The sequence below is a fragment of the Mesocricetus auratus genome, unplaced genomic scaffold (genome assembly GCF_017639785.1).
Source record: "Mesocricetus auratus isolate SY011 unplaced genomic scaffold, BCM_Maur_2.0 Super-Scaffold_100010, whole genome shotgun sequence".
Lineage (NCBI taxonomy): Eukaryota > Metazoa > Chordata > Mammalia > Rodentia > Cricetidae > Mesocricetus > Mesocricetus auratus.
Window position 1 is genome coordinate 23125415 of NW_024429194.1, and position 22184 is coordinate 23147598.

The 22184-nt window shown below is 41.0% G+C and overlaps 1 protein-coding gene across 3 annotated transcripts in view; it reads right to left on the minus strand.

Annotated features, from left to right (window-relative positions):
- The window catches only part of Dis3l2 (DIS3 like 3'-5' exoribonuclease 2), a 330069-nt gene that overhangs the window by 100888 nt on the left and 206997 nt on the right, over positions 1 to 22184 (minus strand). For all 3 annotated transcript variants that reach the window (XM_040753119.1, XM_040753118.1, XM_040753120.1), the window contains one exon: positions 6987 to 7066. In XM_040753119.1, coding sequence (XP_040609053.1) covers positions 6987 to 7066 — 80 coding nt within the window. The remainder of the gene's footprint in view (positions 1 to 6986; positions 7067 to 22184) is intronic.

A 22184-nucleotide genomic window follows, 5' to 3' on the forward strand; every position in this document is an offset into this window, starting at 1 on the left:
GGTTGAAAACAGAATATAACCAAGCTTTTAATGAGATCTTCAAAATATTATCTTTAAGCATTTTCTCATCTTCCCATTATTGTTTTTTTATGGTATATATATTTTTTATTAATATTTTTTTTATTTTCCATTTTAAATTTAGATAAGAAACAAGGTTGCTTCACAAGTCAGTACGAGGTCCCTCTCCCTTTCCCTCCCCTCCTCCCGTGCCCTCCCCCCCATCCCCCCCCGTTATCCCCTCATTCCCCCAGGGAGGGTGAGGCCCTCCATGGGGGTGTCCATAGTCTGTCATTTCATATAGGGCAGGGCCTAGACCCTTCCCCAAGAGTTCAGGGTGAGAGTGCACCTCACATTGTTCTATGGGAGTCCAGAGACCGTGTGTATACTTGGGATGGGTACTGATCTGCTGTCCAAGGCTCAATAGATTACCTAGGCCTCCTCACTGACACCCAGATTCAGGGGGTCTTGATCAGTCCCATGCTGGATTCCCAGGCTGATGCCTGGGCAATCTGGATATTCAATAAAGTGAATGCTGCACGGATAATTAAAAAACCAGAGGGTGAGCTTACAGTTGTGGTAGTCCCACACTAAAGTGGTGAGGTCAACTATGAGGCATGCTGCACGCAATCTGTTACAATCATAAATTACCAAGCTGGGGTTTAGTCTTTAGATTCTGTGTCGCTGTAAAATAAATCCATGCTCGATGAGGGTACAGGTAACTATTTATTGTGGAAGGTACTTACAAGAGAAACTGGCAACCCAGGTGAGTCAGCAGCTTTCTGAAACTGAACTGGAAGCCCAAAAGAGAGCAGCGTGCCTTTCTCTTGCACAGCCTTTTATTTCCATGTTCGCATGTGCCTCTAGCCACTCCCAAAGAGGGTGTGGTTGGCGGCACAGGTATCTAAGACCTCTCTCTACAATTCCCCTTTTAGTCTAAATAAAATATTTAGAATTAAAACAAAACTAAATTGTGTCAATATACAAATGTTTCAAACATATATATGTAAAGCATATATACATAGAAGCTGATAAGGATAAAACACCTAAAAATGGTCCTAAAAGGAGACAAGGACTTAAATAGCCACAAATATTATCAGTTGAGGCTGAAAAAGAATTAGAATGGGTAGAAAAGAGAATACTAGAATGCATGTTACATATGGCACCCGGACTTGGGGCATGAACTCCCACTTAAGAATCTAACAAAAACTTAAAAAAGGATTTTAGAAACAAAAGAATAGAGACAAGCACAGCTTCTCGGGTGGGCTCTGTTTTGCCAGAGACAAGCAGAAACTTGCATGGCCAGTGCTGGCGGTAAACTTAAGCTCACCATCTTGGAAAGACCACAGTTAAAACACTCCCAGCTCAGCCGGGCGGTGGTGGCGCACGCCTTTAATCCCAGCACTCGGGAGGCAGAGGCAGGCGGATCTCTGTGAATTCGAGGCTGGGCTGGACCGACAGCCTCCAAAACAATACAGAGAAACCCTGTCTCGTAAAAACAAAACAAAAAAACAAACAAACAAAAAAACACAACAGTCGTGGCTCTTAGCAGATAACAGAAACGTGGCCAGAAAAACATAAAGATTTACAGGAAAGTCAGATTCAGATAAAGTAAAACCTCTAAAAGGTCTATAGTGTATTAAAAAAATGTACATAGGCTTGGAAGAGAAAAAGAAACAGGACAATGGCTGGGCGGTGGTGGCACACACGCCTTTAATCCCAGAACTCCAGAGGCAGAGGCAGGTGGATTTCCACAGAGAAACCCTGTCTCAGAGAAAAAATAAATAAATAAAAGTAAAAGAAATAGAGTAATAATAAAGCCATGCAAAGATGAGAAGTACACAGAGAGTCTGGACACTGTATGCTATTGTGTCATCTTTGAATTGTTTGACTGCTAAGGAAATAACAACTGGTAAAATACACTTGATTATAAATGTTGCTAAGTTAATCCAAACTTATATATTTTAAAAATGCTTTGAATTCTAAATTTAAATATAAGGACAGGTTACTTGGGAAAAAAGGTGTTTGTTTTTTTTTCTGGTTTCCACAGAAAATGAAAAGCTGTGGATTCCTTCCAGGCTTCTATGGTTTGATGAAGCAAGACCTCCTGAAGCAGTGTCCCAAGCAGTCCAACATCTGAAACAGCTCGGGCGATACAGCTGTACAGACCACAAAAACAAGGACTTATCCAGGTTTCTATGTTTTGTCATGATCTCCATGGTATAGACAGAGCCCCCAACCAGCAGGAAGCAGTTTGGAATGAACAACACCCAAATTCCCAAATATTGGTTATAAAAATTTGTTTTCATTTAAATGGGGTTGGTTTTAAATGGTTGATGATCATAACCAATCTCTTTTTAAAGGTAAAAGGTGATTATGGTATAGAAATGAATACTTTGTACTGGTATGGATTTTCATTTATTGATACAAATTTAAGGTCAATTTTGTGATATGTATATTTCTCCTCTTGTTTAAGTATTGTGTTTATACTGATCTTTTAAAATGTAATGCATAATTAAATACAGATTATAGATAGTTACTAGTAATAGTCAGAACTTATAGATAGATAAGCTAGGTTTTCTAGATATACAGAGATGTATTTAAGACAGATAGATATTCTTCAAATCTTTCAAAGACCTACAGAATATATGGCATTTAAATGGTGTAGGGTTTTTCATGATAGTGAGACACAACTGCTCCTGACATACCAATTACGTCTGACAGGAAGATGGGCATCGAAGAAACTTGTTATGGAGTTTGCTTTCAACATCGCAAGATTAGCCATTTGGGCAAGAAACTGCTATTATCTGAACTGTTTGATTGTTACTGTATAAACTAGACATGCAGGACCCACAGGAAAGTGACTGCTGAACACGGACAGTCCTAGTCCTACAGGGTTCCTGCTTCATGGAAGAGTCTGCCAGACTTTCTGCAGGGCACAGAAAAATGACTGACAAACTGCCAATGCAGATGGACAGTTTAAAATTTCCTGCTTTGCTGAGAAGTCTGCCAGGCACACTTGTGGCCTATGGGCTGAAGATGGATGCCCCAATGTTGCAGAGGAACTTTGGGTGACCGTCCAGGTATCCAGATGTCTCTGTCAGTTCTAGTGTTTATATATTATACTTCTGTGGTCTTTGGTGGAGTTGAAAACAGATAGTTATAATTATAGTTTTCCTTAGTTATGATAAAAGATAAGCTACATATAAAACTTTAGACTCACAAAGATAGGATAGATATTTTCTTTAAATCTTGCTAAATGTTAATGGAGTAAACATTGTATTTATAGTTCTTGCTTAATAACTGCCTTGTTATGTATTTTATTATGTTAAAGTTAAAACCTTTTTATTTAGACAGAAAAGAGGAGATGAGAATTCTGGGTAACGGAGGCACAGTCAGTCATGATGTAGGATGCGGGAGAAGTAAGAGGTCCGGACCCTTTTCTCCAGTAAGAGAAGACCACGTGGAAATACTCAGATTAGTAGTTATGGGTTAATAATTAAGTCAGAGCTAGCCAATAAGAAACCAAGCAAATGGCCAACAGCTTCATAATTAATATAGTGCTTTGTGTGTCATTTGGGGGCTGAGACAGCTCAGGACCCAGGTGGCTGGCAGGAAGACTACACATTACAATTCTGGGATATCATTACAATTCCACTTATTATTAAATATTTTCTTAATCAAAAATGAAAGAATCCCCATTGCTGGGGAGTGTTCTTTCTCGTTAGGTATGTTTTTGGGCTAAAAGAAGGAGTGAATCCCAAATCAGATTAGTGGCAAAGCTCTAATTGGAAGGGAGGTGGGGGTCACACTTCCTCCCTTTAAGTTAATTTTAACACTTTATATGATTGATTGCCTACATCTTGCACCTGACAGAAAAGACCTGGGCATACACTGGAATTCTATGAAAGGGAGTGTAAGCAGTAGCAGGCTCTACCTTCTGTGTATTTGATTTTTCACAGAATAGTCATTCAGATGATTTCTGTGGGATCAAAGGAAAACATGATTTTTATATAGTATTTTCTTTAAATAAAACACAGATTATATAAATATGGTCAGAAAAGATTATTTTGAAACAGTAAATATTTTTTCCTCTAAGTAGAAATGGACATGAACTGGTAACTAAGGAACCTGAACTTAGCCAACCCCATCCCAATCCAAACTGGACTTGCCTTTCTGCTTTTCATCTCCCTGGATAAATGATGTTGGCAGAACCAGCTGTCACAACGGCCAACTGTGGAAGTGCCACCATAAAAAAAAAAATGCTTGACTGACCATCTCAGGCCTTTCCCAAGACTTCCCTGGTTTCTTCTTTTTGCTGCTGCCCCGCCAAATGCACAGATGACAACTGTCTCTCTGGAATTCAAGAACTACCAAACAGATAAAAAGGTCTGATCACCTGGTGTAGTGGGCAACTACTGGGCAGCTTGTAATTTCTGGCACCTCATAACTTTTTACTACAAAGACTTTTCGTTATAAAGCTACTATTACCACATTATAAAATTTGGAAAGTAGAGAAGAGAGGAAAATTGCTTGTGATTCCACTGTCCTAGGAAGCTCATTCTCTGTACTTGGGATTTTAGACATGGAGCAGGAGACTGCAGTCTACAATCTCACCACCAGAGAGTCTGGAAAACAGGGAGGACCCTAAGAGAGATATGCATGGTAATCCAGAGAAGGGGAATAGGACGAGATCTCCTGAGGGGATTGGGAGCATGGGGTGGGGGAGAGATGGGAGAAAGAGAGGGGAAGAAAAGGACATGGGGGAGCAGGAAAGTTGAGTCAGGGGAAGAATAGAGGAGAGCAGGATGAGAGATACCATAATAGAGGGGCCATTGTAGGTTTGAGGAGAGATCTGGCACTAATGAAATTTTCAGAGATCTACAAGAATGACACCAAATGGCATTAAGGATACCTTAAATGCCCTCTCCTGATATTGAGATTGATGACTACCTTATATGCCATCCTAGAACCCTCATCCAGCGGTTGACAGAAGCAGAGGCAGACACCCACAGCTAAACACTGAACTGAACTCCTGGAACCCAGATGCAAAGGAATCAAGACCCAGCTGGTGAACCCCACAGAGGCAGCTGACACAAACAAGGGGGAAAGCATGGACCCCAGTGATGACTGAGAGGCCAGCATGGGACTGATTCAGACCCCCCTGAAACTGGGTGTCAGGGAGGAGGCCTCAACAATCTATGGGACATCGGATAGTAGATCAGTATTTATCCCTGGCACACAAATGGACTTTGGGAGCCCATCCCACATGGAGGGATGCTCTCTCAGCCTGGACACATTGGGGAGAGCCTACGCCCTGACCGGTATGATATGACAGACTTTGAAAATCCCCCATGGACCGACAGCCTCCAAAACAATACAGAGAAGCCCTGTCTCGTAAAACCAAAAGGAAAAAAAGAAAAAAGAAAATCCCCCATGGAAGTCATTACCCTCCCTGGGGAGTGAAGGGGGGGATGGAGTGAGGGGTTGGGGGAACTGAGGGGGTGGGGAAGGAGGGAGGGAGAGGGAGCTGGGAGTAACATGTAAAAAGTTAAATAAAAAATTATTATAAGCCGGGCGTTGGTGGCGCACGCCTTTAATCCCAGCACTCGGGAGGCAGAGGCAGGCGGATCTCTGTGAGTTCGAAACCAGTCTGGACTACCAAGCGAGTTCCAGGACAGCCTCCAAAGCCACAGAGGAACCCTGTCTCGAAAAACCAAAAAAAAAAAATTATTATAAAAAAACTGGAGAGAGTAAATGGAGCAGCTGTTTCTAACCACTAACAGGGGAGGAAGGCCCAACATTACCAGGATTCTGCCTAGGGTATTGTTCATGCTGGCACTTTGGAGAGGGATCTATAGCGAGCAGGCTTGCTTAAAACTCTATGCACAGCAGAGACCACTCAGACATTGGGCCCAAGTTTGCTCGTGTACATGAGCTGCTCTAGTTTTAGATTACGGAAACATGTAACAGAACATGTGCTGAGGATACAGCTCAGTAGCAGAGTTACCTAGCATGGATGAGCCTTTGCCATAGGAGTATTTTTGGGGGTGGGTGGAAATAGCACCCAAGAAAAGAAGCTAAAGAGTTTTAGGCAACATGCCCTCTCTTGGCTTATACCTACTAATCATCACTGCTTATTGCAATAGAGAAGGAAACATACAGAGGTTTGCATTAGAGGAACATAGGAATGAATACTTTGAAGGTGGGCCATAAATGTTCTGTGGTAGGCTAAAATAAAAGGATGTGCATACCTCATGGGTACACCATCAAAGGCCACACTAGTCCAAGGTCATCTCCAAGAAAAACCAAAGTCAAAGTCCTCACCAAGGCACCCCTCTAGAAAGGGGCCAGAGGTATCTGGAAAATGTCTTTGGGCATGGAGGGGACTGACAGAGTTTTCCCCTCACTCCCTACATACTAAATCAGCTACTGTCATTCTTGCTACTGCAGTCATCCCTGGCTGCAACCATGCCTTTTCTTTCCCAGAATCATCTCCAAGAATGTTAAAAAGGCCCTTAACAGTCTGCCATTCACAGAGCTACAAGGAGCAGTGGGCATCTGCAAGTCAGGCCTAAACAAGCATGTATGAGGAGAGTGTGCCTGCTGCCCACTGCACAGCATCTTGAGGGAGCCCCTCCCATGCTGAGCTTGAAGGAAACACCAGTCTCTTTGTAGAGTCCATGGGTGTTTTCCTATTATGATAGTGGAACTAGCCAAGGCCTAGAAGTAGTTCTTCTGCTCTCATGGTTACCTCTTCTAAGACCCATAAACAGCTAGTGAGAGGACATTTCTCATTCTTTCCTTCATCAGAGCTTCCTCAAGGGCTCAACTTTTAGCTTGTATAGTCAAGTTCAGGAATGAAACAAACCCATCCTTGCCCACTAAGCTGCCTAAGGAACACATGGAAAGCAGACATGGATGGGTATTTGTCACCCAGGGATTCAGGCTGCCTACTGCACAGAGCAGTAGAGAAATTTCCATCCTACCGTCAGTGAGAGGCCTGCAGGAAAGGGCATCATCGAGGTCTCGAGCAGTAGATGGGTCAATGGTGAAGATACAGTCTTTTCTAGGAAGACATAAAACACAATCAGCACAAATAATCCACTGTCATAGAATGTTAAACAACAGTTCCTTTTGCACATGTGATCTGTTGCAAAGAACATCTACAATCTCTCTCTAAGGAAGGAGGAATGTGAGACTGAAGAGACAAAGGTCACTTCACTTCCTCTCCGTGTCATCAGGCAGCCAGGAGGCAGCTTCCAGGAAAGAGGCTTCCCAACAAGAATTCTGTTTCAAGAGGGGCAGGTCCTCCTGATAAACTTCTCTCTAGTGTCTGAGCTTGACCTCCCTATCCACAGAGTCTATGAGAGCAGATCCTTCGAGGACCAGCTGCAGCTGTTTTCCTGCATTGTCTCCCATCCAGGTAAATAGAGTGTGCCAAAAAATGTGACCTGCCCTCTGAAGTTGTTAAAAATATGGACCCATATAATTAACCTAGTTAAGTATAATATAATTCTATTCAGAAACAGATAACATCATAGTTTGTGCTCCTGGGACAGCAAACTATTTCACTGAGAACCCACATAAAAAATTGGATGTGGTGGCACAAATGTATAACCCCAGAAATTCTGTGGTAATATGGAAAGTGGAAATAAGAGCACTGCCCAGAAGTTCATAGGTCAACTAGACTGGTGTACACAGAATGACAGAAACAAAAAGATAGATACTGCTTCAACAAGGTGGAAGAAGAGAATTCACACCTGAAAGTTGTTCTCTGATCTATACACATACATGACAACAAAGCTGAAGACACTATGCACTTCAGACACAGGACCAAAAGGACCAGAGCTGAATTTGACTGGAAAATCCCTTGGGGACTAGCTTTCATGGTACCAGAAGATATCATACAAGTTTCCAAAGGAGGAGGGAAACCAACAGTCCAACCATCAGCTATGATGCATATAAACCAAAACAATGAACAATATGGCAAGAAAACCCTAAGGGTGCAGTAGTGGTACACATACCTTGATGGTAACCAACAGTTTTCTAATTGGGCCTAGTTCCACTCAATAAGAGAGAAATCATGCCTGGTACCAGAAACCTAGCCAACTACCTGAGGCTAGGGAAATCAGGATCTTGGAGGAGAACCTATAACCACCATCTTACTAAACCAGTGTGTTCCCTAACTACATCTGAAAGATTTATCCTTATGCACACAAATAAGTGTAGCTCTTAACTCTTCTCAAGGAAACCTCTCTTTGTAAAAGATGGAGACCATTATAGAAAACACAACCAATTAAATGCAGAATTGTGGAGCCCAGTCCCAATAGATACATCTATAACATATCCTATACCTAAGAATCTTGGGGAAGAAAGAGTGGAAAGACTTTAATAGTCAGAGAACTGGCAGTTTGGTGAGATTGTGTCTCTTAGAAATGCCAGAAAAGCTACACCCATGAAGCCTCACCAACATATGGCTGCCCAAACATGACCTAAATAAAGATGACAGCAACAGTCACTCTAATGTGGATGGCGAAAGTCCCCTGTGGCCTTAACATCAGACAAAGAACTACCAGCAACTAAGTAAGTCTGAGAGAGGAGAAACAGTCTTCCCCAAGGAAGAGAACACCATCTGTTTGACCAATACTAAGTGCTCAGCCTTGAAAACATATACATACAAGTAAAATTATATGGAATGAGCAAGTTGTGTTTATATATTTAAAAACTGACCTTTATTTGGTATGTATGTCCATGCTTTAAAATCACATACAGATCTTAGACACCACAGATAAGATTAGCAAAATGCTGCCCCTCTACAACACACACACCTCATTCCCAAGCCCTGACAACCACTGATCTGCTCTCTGTCATTATAAATCTGTACTTTTGAGAGTGTTGAAAACAGAACCACACCAAACAAACTATTCTTTTAGTTAACTTTCCCTTGATAGTGGGTATAGACTGAACCTAAGGACTCGGGCATGCTCCAACAGCTCTTCCACTACAGTCTTTCTGCTCCCTCTTCTGCAATGATGCCTGAGCCTTATGGGAAGAAATTGTAATACAGATGTTCCATTTAGAGATGGGCATTCCCCAGCCTCTTATTCTTTGTCTACTGACCAGCTGTGGGTCTCTCTATTAATGTCCATCTTCTGCCAAAAGAAGTTTCTCTGATGGGCATACAGATTAATTGAGGGAACAGTTTTTTACTATGTCCATTTAGTAGAATAATAGTATTATATTAGATTCTCCCTTAGGGACTATGACCTAGTCAGCCACAAGGCTTTGGTCCAGTTTATGGTACCAGGTATGAATTCCTTTTTTGTGAAGTAGGCTTTAAATCCAACCAGAAAGCAATTGGTTACTTTCATAACATTTGTGCCACTATTTCATGAGTGATCATATCTTGCCAGGCCAGTCATTACTGTATCTCTCAGGATTCACAGCTATGTAAGACTGCAAATTACTCCCTCCACCCCCAGTAGCATGCACAGAACCTTCCAGCACTATGAACTCTAGTCAATAAGAGGAAAACTCCAGGTTGGCACTAGCTTGATCTTCCATGTCCTATGACTTAATTACTTTTTTCTTTCAGCCATAGGTTCTTACCATCAAGTTCTAGAGGTAACCAAGGGCAATGGCAATAGCTTTTAATGTGTGCATGTGTGTGGGGGGGGTCATCTAGGATAACTCCATTTAAATTCCTTTTATATATGTATGTATTTTAGGAAGCTTCTATAGTAGGTTTCCATGTAGCATTTTCAAAGGTCTTTAGTATTAGTTATCCCTTTCCATATTCTCTTCTCTACCCTGTCCTTCTATCCTCTATCCCATCTAAAACAGATTATTTAATGTTATGATATATGCATGAGTGTATGTAGGTGTATTACATGAAATGTAATGCCCACAGAAGCCAGAGGTGGCACTGGATACCTTGAAGCTGGCATTACAGACAATTGTGAACCATCTGATGTGAGTTCTGGGAGCAGAACTCACTCAGGTCATCTGGAAGAGCAGCAAGTGCTCTTTATCACTGTCATCTCTCCAGCCCCTTTCCGGCCACTCTCATTCAATCATCCCTGTTCCATTATTCCCTTTCTCCACTTTAGAGTGCTTCTGGTTTATCCGCCTTTTCTTGAAATTCTCCCCCTTATGACCTCTTGACTAGTTTCTTGACTTCTATGGACACGCCAATTTAAATACACATAGCTAAAGAGTCAAAGCTAGCATCTACATATGAGAGAGAATGTGTGACAACTGTCTGTTGGGGACTGGATTATCTCAAAATGACTTCCAGATCCATTCATTTACCTTCAAATTTCATTTTTCTTTGCAGCTTAATAATATTCCATTGTGTACATGTACCACATTTTTATTATCCAGTCATTAGTTGATGAACATCTAAGCTGTTTCCATTTTCTGGTTATTGGGAATAAGCAACAATGAATATGGATAAGCAAGTTTCTCTGCAGTAGGATGCTAGAATCCTTAGGAAATATGCCTAGGAGTGGTACAGCTGTATCATGTGGTAGATGGACACCTGTGAGGAACTTCCACAAATATCCACAGTGAATGAAGCAGTTTCCACTCCCACCATCAATAAATGTTCACTTTTCCTTACAGCCATGCTAGCATCTGCTATATTCTTTCATTCATTCATTCATTCGTTCAGTTTTTAAATTTTAGCTGTTCTGAGTGGTATAAGATGAAATGCTGGACAACTGATAACATAAAGTCCCAGAAAATCAACCTGATTCTGATTACACAGTAATAGACTGTACAATGGGGAGGACCTTGAACTTAGTCTACAAGGTGAAGGAAGAACACATTGCTCCTTGCTCATTTTTGTCTCCTGCATAAAACCTTGTCAAAGCTTCATGAACACTGAGTACTCAATAAAAATACGTGTGTAACTAAATCTGACATGTCACATGGGGTACTAGGGTTGGTTTGGTTCTTTTATTTCATCATAATGACATCATAAGAAGCTGGAAGAATGTCCCTCTAGGTCAAAATAAAAAATGCTGTTAATCCTGTTAGTCTGGATGGGACATGTTTATTAATTTACGTGGAGGAGTAACTAGTAAATTGTGTCTTTGTAAATGTCTCTAGAGCTCTGGGCCAATTGCTTCTATACACACGATGAATGAATGCTAATGCCTACTAACACATTTCTAGCCTGGAACAGACTCTGCCATCAGCAATACAGTTCTACTTCTGTGCTTAGTTTGCAATGTTTTTTTGTTTTGTTCTGTTTTTTTTTCTTTGCTCTTCTACAGTTATTTTCTGAGTAAAATCTTAGTTCACTCCATCATAACTTTATTGATCTGCACTTAAGCCAGAAATTTAAAGTATAAGTTAAAGTGAGCTACGAGGTAAAGTACTCAGGGGTCTTACTATGAGGAAAAACTGAACAAGTGGTCCTCAGAACAGGGGTCCACCTGCAAGCAAGGCCTACCATCCACTTGTCAACAGCCTGAAAGCCAACATCAGCTTTTGCATTTTTAGTACATATTTTATGTGTATGGGTGTTTTGCCTACTTGTTTGTATGTGTACTACTTGTGTGCCTGACGTTTGCAGAGGGCACAAGAGGGTGTCAGATCATCTGGAATTACAGACGGTTGTGAGCTGCATTGTGAATGCTGGGAATTAAACCTGAGTACTTCTAGAAGAGTAGCCAATGCTCTTAACTGCTGAAGCAATCTCTCTATCCCCAATTTCTGTATTTTTAAATGGTTGAAAACAAATCAAAAGAGTATGATTTCATGGAACTTGAGAGTTACATTAATTTTCTTGTATAAATTAATAGATATTGTTTGATTGGGATAGGCCCATACCTTTTTGACACAATAGCAGAGTTGACTTAACATAGGCCATATGCTTAAAATGTGTGAGAGGATGGGAGTGTAGCTCAGTGACAGAACAACTGCTCATTCTTAAGGCTTGATCCTCAGCATTGAAAAACATTATGTGCCCTTGAATGACTTTAGGATAATGTTTCTAATACATTGAATAAAAACATTCAACCTGTATATGCTGGGTTGATTTCCTAATGATAGGATGTGCTAGTGCCTTTAAGTTGGTATTAGCAGCTCCTAAGAGACACACTGCTGCCATACTCATTGCCCCTGGCACTTTTCTGTGGCATAGCACCTCCCTGAAGCTGGATTCTACAAGGGAGCACCTTTGGAGATCAATAACTGCACTGGGACATGTGGCACAGACTTCCTTTGGCTTATAAAGGAGCTTAAGCACCACATGAGCCTACCCTGAGAGACAAAAGGGGATTATGCCACTCAATACAGGAAGTCTGACCAATTGGTGCTCTATTTTGCATACTGACGAGTGAAGTTGGCACAATACAAAGAAACAGTCATGTGAGCTGATCTCACAGATGCATAAATTTTTATGCTTTATGCTTAACTTTCTGTTTTTGCTTTAGCTCCCAGTAAACTTAGAAAAAACATCTGTAAATGCTTCTGGAAGATTTTATTCGCAGTTTCTAGCTTCTACCTTGGTTTTACCTATTTTGCTATTTAAAGACACCGTTTGCCCCATTTCCTAATTTTTAAGAAAGTCACAAAATAAAGTTAAAATATAAAAAAAAAGAAAGTCGCTTCCAGTGCCTGGGGACTGCTACAGAGCCTCCCCTCCCGGCAGCAGCCATGCACCCCAGATACCTGGCCTTCTCTTCCACCAATGGGACCTGGGGACCAGATAAACTGGACCCTGTATCTGGGACTGCCTTCCAGTGCCTGGGGTCTGCCTGGGGACTGCTACAGAGCCTCCCCTCTTGGCTGGGGCCACGCACCCCAGATTCCAGGTCTTCTCTTCTACCAACGGGATCAGGGAACCAGTGCCTGCAGACTGCCAATGGGAGCCTACTCACCCCAGATTCCCTATCTTCTTCTCCACCCATGGGACCAGGTCTATGGACCAGGAAGAGGAGAACTGCCAGAGTATTGGACTTGCTTGCACCCACCAAAAGGGAACTCTGGTCCCCTAATCACCAAACCAGTAAGGGACTCTTTCTGGACCCACTAAAAGAAGAGATGGAAAAGAGACAATACAAAACACAAAACAACACAAAAACAAATATGTCACCACCAGATTCTAGAGATTCCACACGAGCAAGACTCCAACATTCCAATGCAAATGAAGCAGAAGAGAATAACCTTAAAAACAACCTCATGAAAATGATAGAGGCCCTAAAGGAGGATACAGGAAAATCCCTCAAAGAAATGGAAGAAAAAGCAAACTAAAAAATGTAAGAAATGCAGAGGCAGGCAGATCTCTGTGAGTTCGAGGCCAGCCTGGTCTACAGAGTGAGTTCCAGGACAGCCTCCAAGACAATACAGAGAAACCCTGTCTCGAAAAACCAAAAAAAAAGAGTAAGAAATGGAAGAAAAAGCAAACCAAAAACTGCAAGAAATGAAAGAAAAAGCAAACAAAAAAATGCAACAAATGGAAGAAAAAACAAACCAAAAAATGCATCAAATGGACGAAAAGACAAAGCAAAAACTGCAAGAAACAATTCAAATGATGTAAGCATTGAAAACTGAAATAGAGACAATAAAAAAAAAACACAATCTGAATGAAGGCTGGAAATAGAAAAGCTGGGAAAATGGTCAGGTACTACAGATGCAAGCATAACCAACAGAATACAAGACATGGAAAAGAGAATCTCAGGTGCTGAAGATACACTAGGAGAAATAGATTTATGGACCAAAGAAAATCCAACAAATCCCTAACACAAAACATCTAGGAAATATGGGACACCATGAAAGGACCAAACCTAAGAATAATAGGTATAGAAGAAGGTGAAGAAAACCACCTCAAAAGGGCAGAAAATATATTCAACAAAATCATAGAAGAAAACTTTCCCAACCTAAAGAATGACATGCCAATGAAGGTACAAGAAGCTTACAGAACACCAAAAAAGTCCCCTTACCACATAATAATCAAGACCCCAAATATGCAAAATAAAGAAATTATATTGAGAGCAGCTAAGGAAAAAGGTCAAGTAACATATAAAGGCAAACCTATCAGAATTACACCTGACTCCTCCATGGAAACTCTGAAAGCCAGAAGGTCCTGGATAGATATTCTACCAACACTAAGAGACCATGGATGCCAGCCCAGACTATTATACCAAACAAAGCTTTCAATCACCATAGATGGAGAAAACAAGTTATTCCATGACAAAACTAGATTCAAGCAATACATATCCACTAACCCAGCCCTACAGAAAGATCTGAAAGGAAAACTCCAATCCAAAGAAGTTAATTACAACCAGAAAAACATAGGCATTAGATAATCCCACCTTGCCAACAGCCAAAAGAAAAAGGGGTGGAATAATTCCACCAACAACAGCCATTCCAAAACAAAGAAGAATGAGCAATCAATAGCCATTAATATCCCTCAATATTAATGGTCTTAACTCGCCCAAAAAAAAGACACAGGCTAACAGAATAGATTCAAAGACAGAACCCATCCTTCTGCTGCATACAAGAAACACACACCTCAGCCTCAAAGACAGACATTACCTCAGAGCTAAAGTTTGGAAAAAGATTTTCCAATCAAATGGACCCAAGAAACAAGTGGGGGGTAGCTATCCTGGTATCTAACAAATTAGACTTTAAAATAAAACCAATCAAAAGAGATCAAGGAGGTCATTATATACTCATCACAGGAGAAATCCACCAAGATGAAGTTTCAATTCTGGACATCTATGCCCTAAATACAAAGGCATTCACGTTCGTAAAAGAAACATTACTAAAACTCAAATCATACATAAAGCCCCACAGACTTATAGTGGGAGACTTCAACATCCCACTCTCACCACTAGACAGGAATACCAGACAGAAACTTAACAAAGAAGCAAAGGGGATAATAGAAGTTATGACCCAATTGGGATTAACAGACATCTATAGAACATTCCACCCAAATAAAAAAGAATATATCTTCTTCTCAGCACCACATGGAACCTTCTCAAAAATCAACCACATACTTGGCAACATATCAATCCTCAACAGGTACAAAAAAATTGGAATGACTCCATGCATCTTATCAGACCACCATGCGTTAAAATTAGAATTCAACAACACAAATTGCAGAAACCCTACAAACTCATGGAAATTGAATACTGCACAATTCCTGGATCAAAGAAGAAATAAAAAAAGAAATTAAAGACTTCCTAGAATTCAATGAGAATGAAGACACAACATACCCAAACCTATGGGACACTTTGAAAGCAGTGCTATGAGGGAAGTTTATAGCACTAAGTGAAGAAATAGTTACACTAGAGAATTAGCAGCACAGCTGAAAGTTCTAGAACACAAAGAAGCAAATTCACCCAGGAGGAGTAGACACCAGGAAATAATCAAACTGAGGGCTGAAATCAAGAAAGTAGAAACTAGGAAAACGATACAAAGAATCAATGCAACGAAGAATTGGTTCTTTGAGAAAATCAAGAAGATAGGCAAACCATTGTCCAAACTTACCAAATGGCAAAGTGTGAACATGCAAATTAACAAAATCAGAAACGAAAAGGGTGACATAACAACAGACTCTGAGGAAATTCAGAGAATCATCAGGTCATACTTTGAAAACCCGTACTCTACAAAATTTGAAAATTTAAAGGAAATGGACAATTTTCTGGATAGCTATCGCTTGCCAAAATTAAATCAAGAACAAATAAGCAATTTAAATAGACCTATAACTGTAGGAGGAAACAGTGTTCCGCCAATAACCATGTGACTTATTAGAGTCTTGTGTGTTATTTGGGGACTACAATGCAACAGAGCCCAGGCGACTGGTGGGGAAAAGCCAAGCAGCAGACAAGGAAAAGGCTTCTCTCTACATATAACCCCTATGGAAATAGAAGCAGTCATCAAAAGTCTCCCAACCAAAAAAAAGCCCAGGTCCAGATGGCCTCAGTGCAGAATTCTGCCAGAAATTCAAAGAACAGCTTATACCAATTCTTCTCAAAGTATTCCATGCAATAGAAGTCACACAATGACACAACTAAGAAAGAGAACTTCAGACCAATATCCCTCATGAACATTGATGCAAAAATAATAAAACACTGGCAAATCGGATCCAAGAACACATCAAAATAATCATTCAACACGATCAAGTAGGTTTCACAGGGCTGCAGGGATGGTTCAACATATGAAAATCCATCAATGTAATCCATCATATAAACAAGCTGGGAAACAAAAATCACACGATCATCTCACTAGATGCTTAAAAAGCCTTTGACAAAATCCAACACCACTTCACAATAAACGTCTTGAAGAGATCTGGGATAACGGGAACATACCTAAACATATTAAAAGCTATATACAGCAAACCAACAGCCAACATCAAACTAAATGGACAGAAACTCAAGGCGATTCTGCTAAAATCAGGAACAAGATAAGGCTGTCCACTCTCTCCATACCTTTTCAATATTGTACTTGAAGTTCTAGCTAAAGCAATAAGACAACAAAAGGAGATCAAGGGGATACAAATTGGAAAGGAAGAGGTCAAACTTTCACTATTTGTAGATGATATGATAGTTTACATAAGTGATCCAAAAAACTCTACCAGGGAACTCCTAAAACTGATAAATATTCTCAGCAAAGTGGCAGGATATAATATCAACTCAAGAAAATCAGTGGCCCTACTATATACAGACAATAAAAGGGCTGAGAAAAAAATCAGAGAAACATCACCCTTTACAATTGCCACAAACAACATAAAATACCTTGGGGTAACGCTAACTAAACAAGTGAAAGACCTGTTCCGCAAGAACTTTGAGTCTTTAGAGAGGGAAACTAAAGAAGACACCAGAAAATGGAAAGATATCCCATGCTCTTGTATAGGTAGGATCAACGTAGTAAAAATGGCAATCTTACCAAAAGCAATCTAAAGATTCAATGCAATCTCCATTAAAATACCAGCAAAATTCTTCACAGACCTTGAAAGAACAATAATCAGTTTTGTATGGAAAAACAAAAGACCCAGGATAGCCAAAACAACCTTATTCAACAAAGTAACATATGGAGGCATCACCATCCCTGATTTCAAGCTCTATTATAGAGCTGTAGTCCTGAAAACAGTTTGGTATTGGCACAAAAATAGACAGGTAGACCAATGGAATCAAATTGAACACCCTGATATTAAGCTATACATGTATGAACATCTGATCTTTGACAAAGAAGCTAAAAATACACAATGGAAAAAAGAAAGCAACTTCAACAAATGGTGCTGGCATAACTGGATGCTGGCATGTAGAAGAATGCGAATAGATCCATGTCTATGGCCATGACCAAAACTTAAGTCCAAATGGATCAAAGACCTCAACATAAATCCAGCCACACTGAACTTCTTAGAAGAGAAAGTGGGTGCTACCCTTGAACGAATTGGTACAGGAGACTGCTTCCTGAATATAACACCAGTAGCACAGACACTGAGATTGACAATTAATACATGGGACCTCCTTAAACTGAGAAGCTTCTGTAAGGCAAAGGACACAGTCAACAAGACAAAAAGGCAGCCCACAGAATGGGAAAAGATATTCACTAACCCCACAAATTTACACAGAACTCAAGACTCAAGTCTCTAAAACACCAAAGGATCCAATTAAAAAGTGGGCTACAGAACTACATAGAGAATTCTCAATAAAGGAGTCTAAAATGGCTGAGAGGCACTTGAGAAAGTGCTCAACATCCTTAGCCATAGGGGAAATGCAAATCAAAACAACTCTGAGATACCATCTTACTCCTGTCAGAATGGCTAAAATCAAAAGCACCAATGACAGTTTATGCTGGAGAGGTTGTGGTAAAAGGGAACACTCCTCCACTGCTGGTGGGAGTGCCCACTCATACACCCACTTTGGAAATCAGTATGGAGATTCCTCAGAAAAATGGGAATAAGCCTACACAAGACCCAGCAATTCCACTCTTAACGCATATATACAAAAATGCAAATTCATACAACAAGGACATCTGTTCCACTATGTTCATAGCAGCATTATTTGTAATAGCTAGAACTTGGAAGCAACCTAGATGCCCCTCAACTGAAGAGTGGACAGAGAAAATGTGGGACATTTACACAATGGAGTATTACTCAGCAGAAAAAACAATGGAATCCTGAAATTTGCAGGCAAATGGATGGCACTAGAAGAAACCATCCTGAGTGAGGTAACCCAGTCACAAAAAGAGAAACATGATATGTACTCTCTCATTTATGGATTTTAGACATAGGTCTGGGGAGTGCCAGCCTACAATCCTACTGCCAGAGAGTCTGGGAAACAAAACCTTCATTCAATGGCTGATGGAAGCAGAGGCAGACTCCTACAGCTAAACACTGAGCTGAACTCAAGGAACCCAGTGACAGAGAGGGAGGACTGATGAGCAAAGGGGTTAAGACTGGGCTGATTTAACCCCCCCCCCCAAACAGCTGACCTGACAAGGGTGAGCTCTTGAATCCCAGACCGATGGCTGGGAATCCAGCATGGGACTGATCAAGACCCCCCTGAATGGGGGTGTCAGTGAGGAGGCCTAGGCAATCTATTGGGCCTTGGGTAGTAGATCAGCATTTATCCCTTGCATACAAATGGACTTTGGTTACTCATCCCACAATGAGAGATGCACTCTCACCCTGGACTCTAGTGGGAGGGTCTAGGCCTTGCCCTACATGAAATGACAGACTATAGACACCCCATGGGAAATGAGGGGGTACTGGAAGGGTTGGTGGGAGGGCGTGGGAGGAGGGGAGGGAAAGGGAGAGGGTCCTGGGATTGACATGTGAAGCAACCTTGTTTCTAATTTAAATTTAAAAATAAGATAAAATAATAAAGTCTTCTTAAATGTAATATGATTAGCATAAATTTTAACTTTTAATTTAATGAGATACTGAGCTAAAGGTGTACCTGCAAAGTATATGTGAGCTTTCTTTGTGAACATCTTTGAAATAAAAATATCCCAGGGTGGGCCATTAACATCTTAAAATGTGGGAAAAAATACTATATTACATATAGTATCTACAAGCTTCCTAAAGCTAATTTTTGTTCGGAAAGGGAGAGTACAAACAAACCCATGAATACTAAGATTAGACTGTTGAGAGCATGCTGGAACAAAGAGCCATGAATTATGGTCCAAGAACAGATTTCTAGAAAAAGTCAAACTCAGAATGCTTTCAACAAGGTTTTGTTCTGCAGGGGTGGACAATAGACTTGCTCTTCTACTACAGAAACCAGTAAGGAACAGTGAGTGACTCACCCATTGTTAAGATACCTGTCCTGACAATGTGGTGAATGAGAGCTCCTTCTGGTTGTGGGCCACAGTGGCCACTGTATCCTCAAGCTGCTTCACTTATGCTTGAGATATTACTGGCCCCCTTTCTGGAAGGCTTTGGTCTTACAAGATGCAGGGAGCAGCCTGGCCTGCCAGCTTTTAGAACCTGTGAGACCAAATATTTAAGGAGTTCCACAACAATGGTTAGAAACAGGAAATAAAGTGCCAGGTGGGGGGAGGGAAAGAATGGTAGTCCAGGAGGCTGTGGAATTCCAATTCTGAGCAACAGTTATGTAACCTGAAAGCTAGTGACTGACGGGCTAGCAGAACTTTTTAAAGGAACAGCAAACTTCCAAGATAGCCTGTTTCACTTGAAGCCATTGGTTCTAGAAAAGGACACATGAAGAATAATTGAAAACCTTCTGTACTCCCTTATGATCCAGCTAAGAGCGCTGAGTAATAACCATACAGAAGAAATTTCTGTTCCTTTGCCATTCACATCCTCCAGGTGGCTCTCAACCAGTGGGTCTTGATCCTTTTGGGAGGGGCGGGGCAAAAGACCTTTTAACAGAGATTGCATATCAGATATCCCGCATATCAGATATTTACATTACAATTCATAACAGTGCAAAGTTACAGTTATAAATAGCAATGAAATAATGTTATGGTGGGGGGTTACCACATCATGCAGAACTGTATTAGGGTCACAGCATTACAAAGGGTGAGAACCACTGCTCTAGATGATCCTGTCTCCTTCGTCCCCTCAAGGTGCCATCATCTCTAACCTTTTCAGCTGGAAGCAGCTGCCTAGTCTCCATAGCATTTGGTCACTATTTACCTCACTAGATTTTAGCCATGAACCCTATCAATTATCACAGAAATTTCTCCCCAAGGTCATGATTACTGACAGATTAATCAGCAGATAGAAAGTATATAGTTTGGCCCTTTACCAGCTCCTTAAAGAATAAAACAAAAGTTCAGCCTTGAATTCAAAGCCATTTAGGCACTTTTCTATTTAGATTTTACATTCCCAAGTTGTATCTCTATTCTATCAACTATGGTTTGTTTCCTTCCTGTACCAGGTCACTCTCCCTACCAATTTCCAAGGTCAACCTTGCTTTGAAAGGCCCAAGCATAATGCCATCTTTTCCCCAGAGATCTCCAGGACTCTACAGAGTGGAAGCTATACCTTTTATCCTATTCTACCCATGCTTGTGACCTACTGCCGCCCCCAATGGCACTGGCCACTGTTCTTGATAAACTGATACTTATGTGCAGGTCTTACCACTGTGAGAAGCCAGAGACAATTTCAGGTCTGACAGATTTCCCTGTATCTGCAACACTGAGAGCATGCATACAATGACAGCTGCTCGAGAGGTGAATGAAAGGATAACTAAAGAGCTCTCTTTAGCACTTTTCCATTTAAAGCTGCCACTGTGCCTTGGGAAACACATTTAGGATTAGAACTCATGACTTCTTGGCATGGGATCCTGTGGTCACACCACAGTGTTATTGTTTCCAAGGGTGTCCTTTTCTGTCTTCATCCCATCTTCTTTTCTCATAAAACAGTGTTTTACAAACTGTGGTTTAGGAACCATTTCCAGATTAACAAAATTTATAGAGGTCCTCCTCTGCCCGTGACTCTGGGTTTGTCTCCTTGGGAGCAAGCAATGATGATGGGAAGGATCTGGGTCAATGGTGGTAAGTGGTAAAAAGGAATGGAAAAAAAATCTAAGAAATAACTTTAATAGGATAAAGAATAAAACTTTTACTCCAATGCTTTCTTAGTTAGATGGTATCACAGTTAATAGAGAAAGCAGAAAATTTTATTTCAAACATATCAGAAGAAATAGACAAAGAGAGTACTTATGTAAGGTCCTGCATCCCCAGAGCCAAGCCAGGTAAGAGCTGCACTGTCAGCATCTCACTGCATCCTCACCGGCTGGGATGACCATCAAAGTTCAGTCTGTCCTTCCCAGTCTAGGAAGGGGCACAACCACCATTCTTTAAAATGGCAGTTGCCAACACCTTGATACCAATTCTTTTTCTCAGTTCTACACACAGACGATGCTGGAGTCTGACACAAATTCCATATTTTTAAAAATAAAATCTAAGGTCTGATGAGAGAACAAAGTGACCGTGGTCCATCTGCACCAACCCTTTACTTCTACCTTCCACTCAGTAATGAGTGACATCCACGAAGATACACTATGGGCGGAAATAAATGGACAGCATTCTTGAAAAGCCTCCTTTACCTAGCCAGGAATTTTTCACTGTGGGTCCACAAAAGGCAGCCTTGAGTGCTGGCAAATGTTGGCAAATGAATGTGGCTATTGGTTCTTTGACCCTTTATAGAACAAGGATGAAATGGGACTCAGAACCCCTGTTCCTTCCTTTACTCACTCACCCACTGAACTTCTCATGGTTCTGCAAATGCCACAGGAGAAGATTCAGCTGCTGCTGTGGGCAGCTGACCCAGCCAGGGGAGCAGAAAGTGTATTCCACACAAACTTCTTCCCTCTGAATTCCCAGGGACATTGAAGGAGCAGAAGTGCAATGCTCTATAGAGAATGATCAGGGGGACACCTGGTAGCTCAAGGCTGAAATTCTAGTACCCGAAAGCCATCAGGATCAGGAGTTTTACGTCAGCCAATGCTACACAATGAGTTCCAGGGTATCCTGGACCTTGAAATAAAATCCCAAGTCCCCATTCCCCAAAACCTATTCATCAGAAGTCACCATTTAGCCATATTTGTTTCCCCTTCTGTGTCCCTCCAAATCCTCCTTAGTACATTGGTTTATTTTCTTTTCATATCTGAACTCCTGGTAGGAGTTACACTGCAGAACTCTCCACACCCTCTGTACTGCAGTGTGTGTTGAAGACTATGGGAATTCTATGG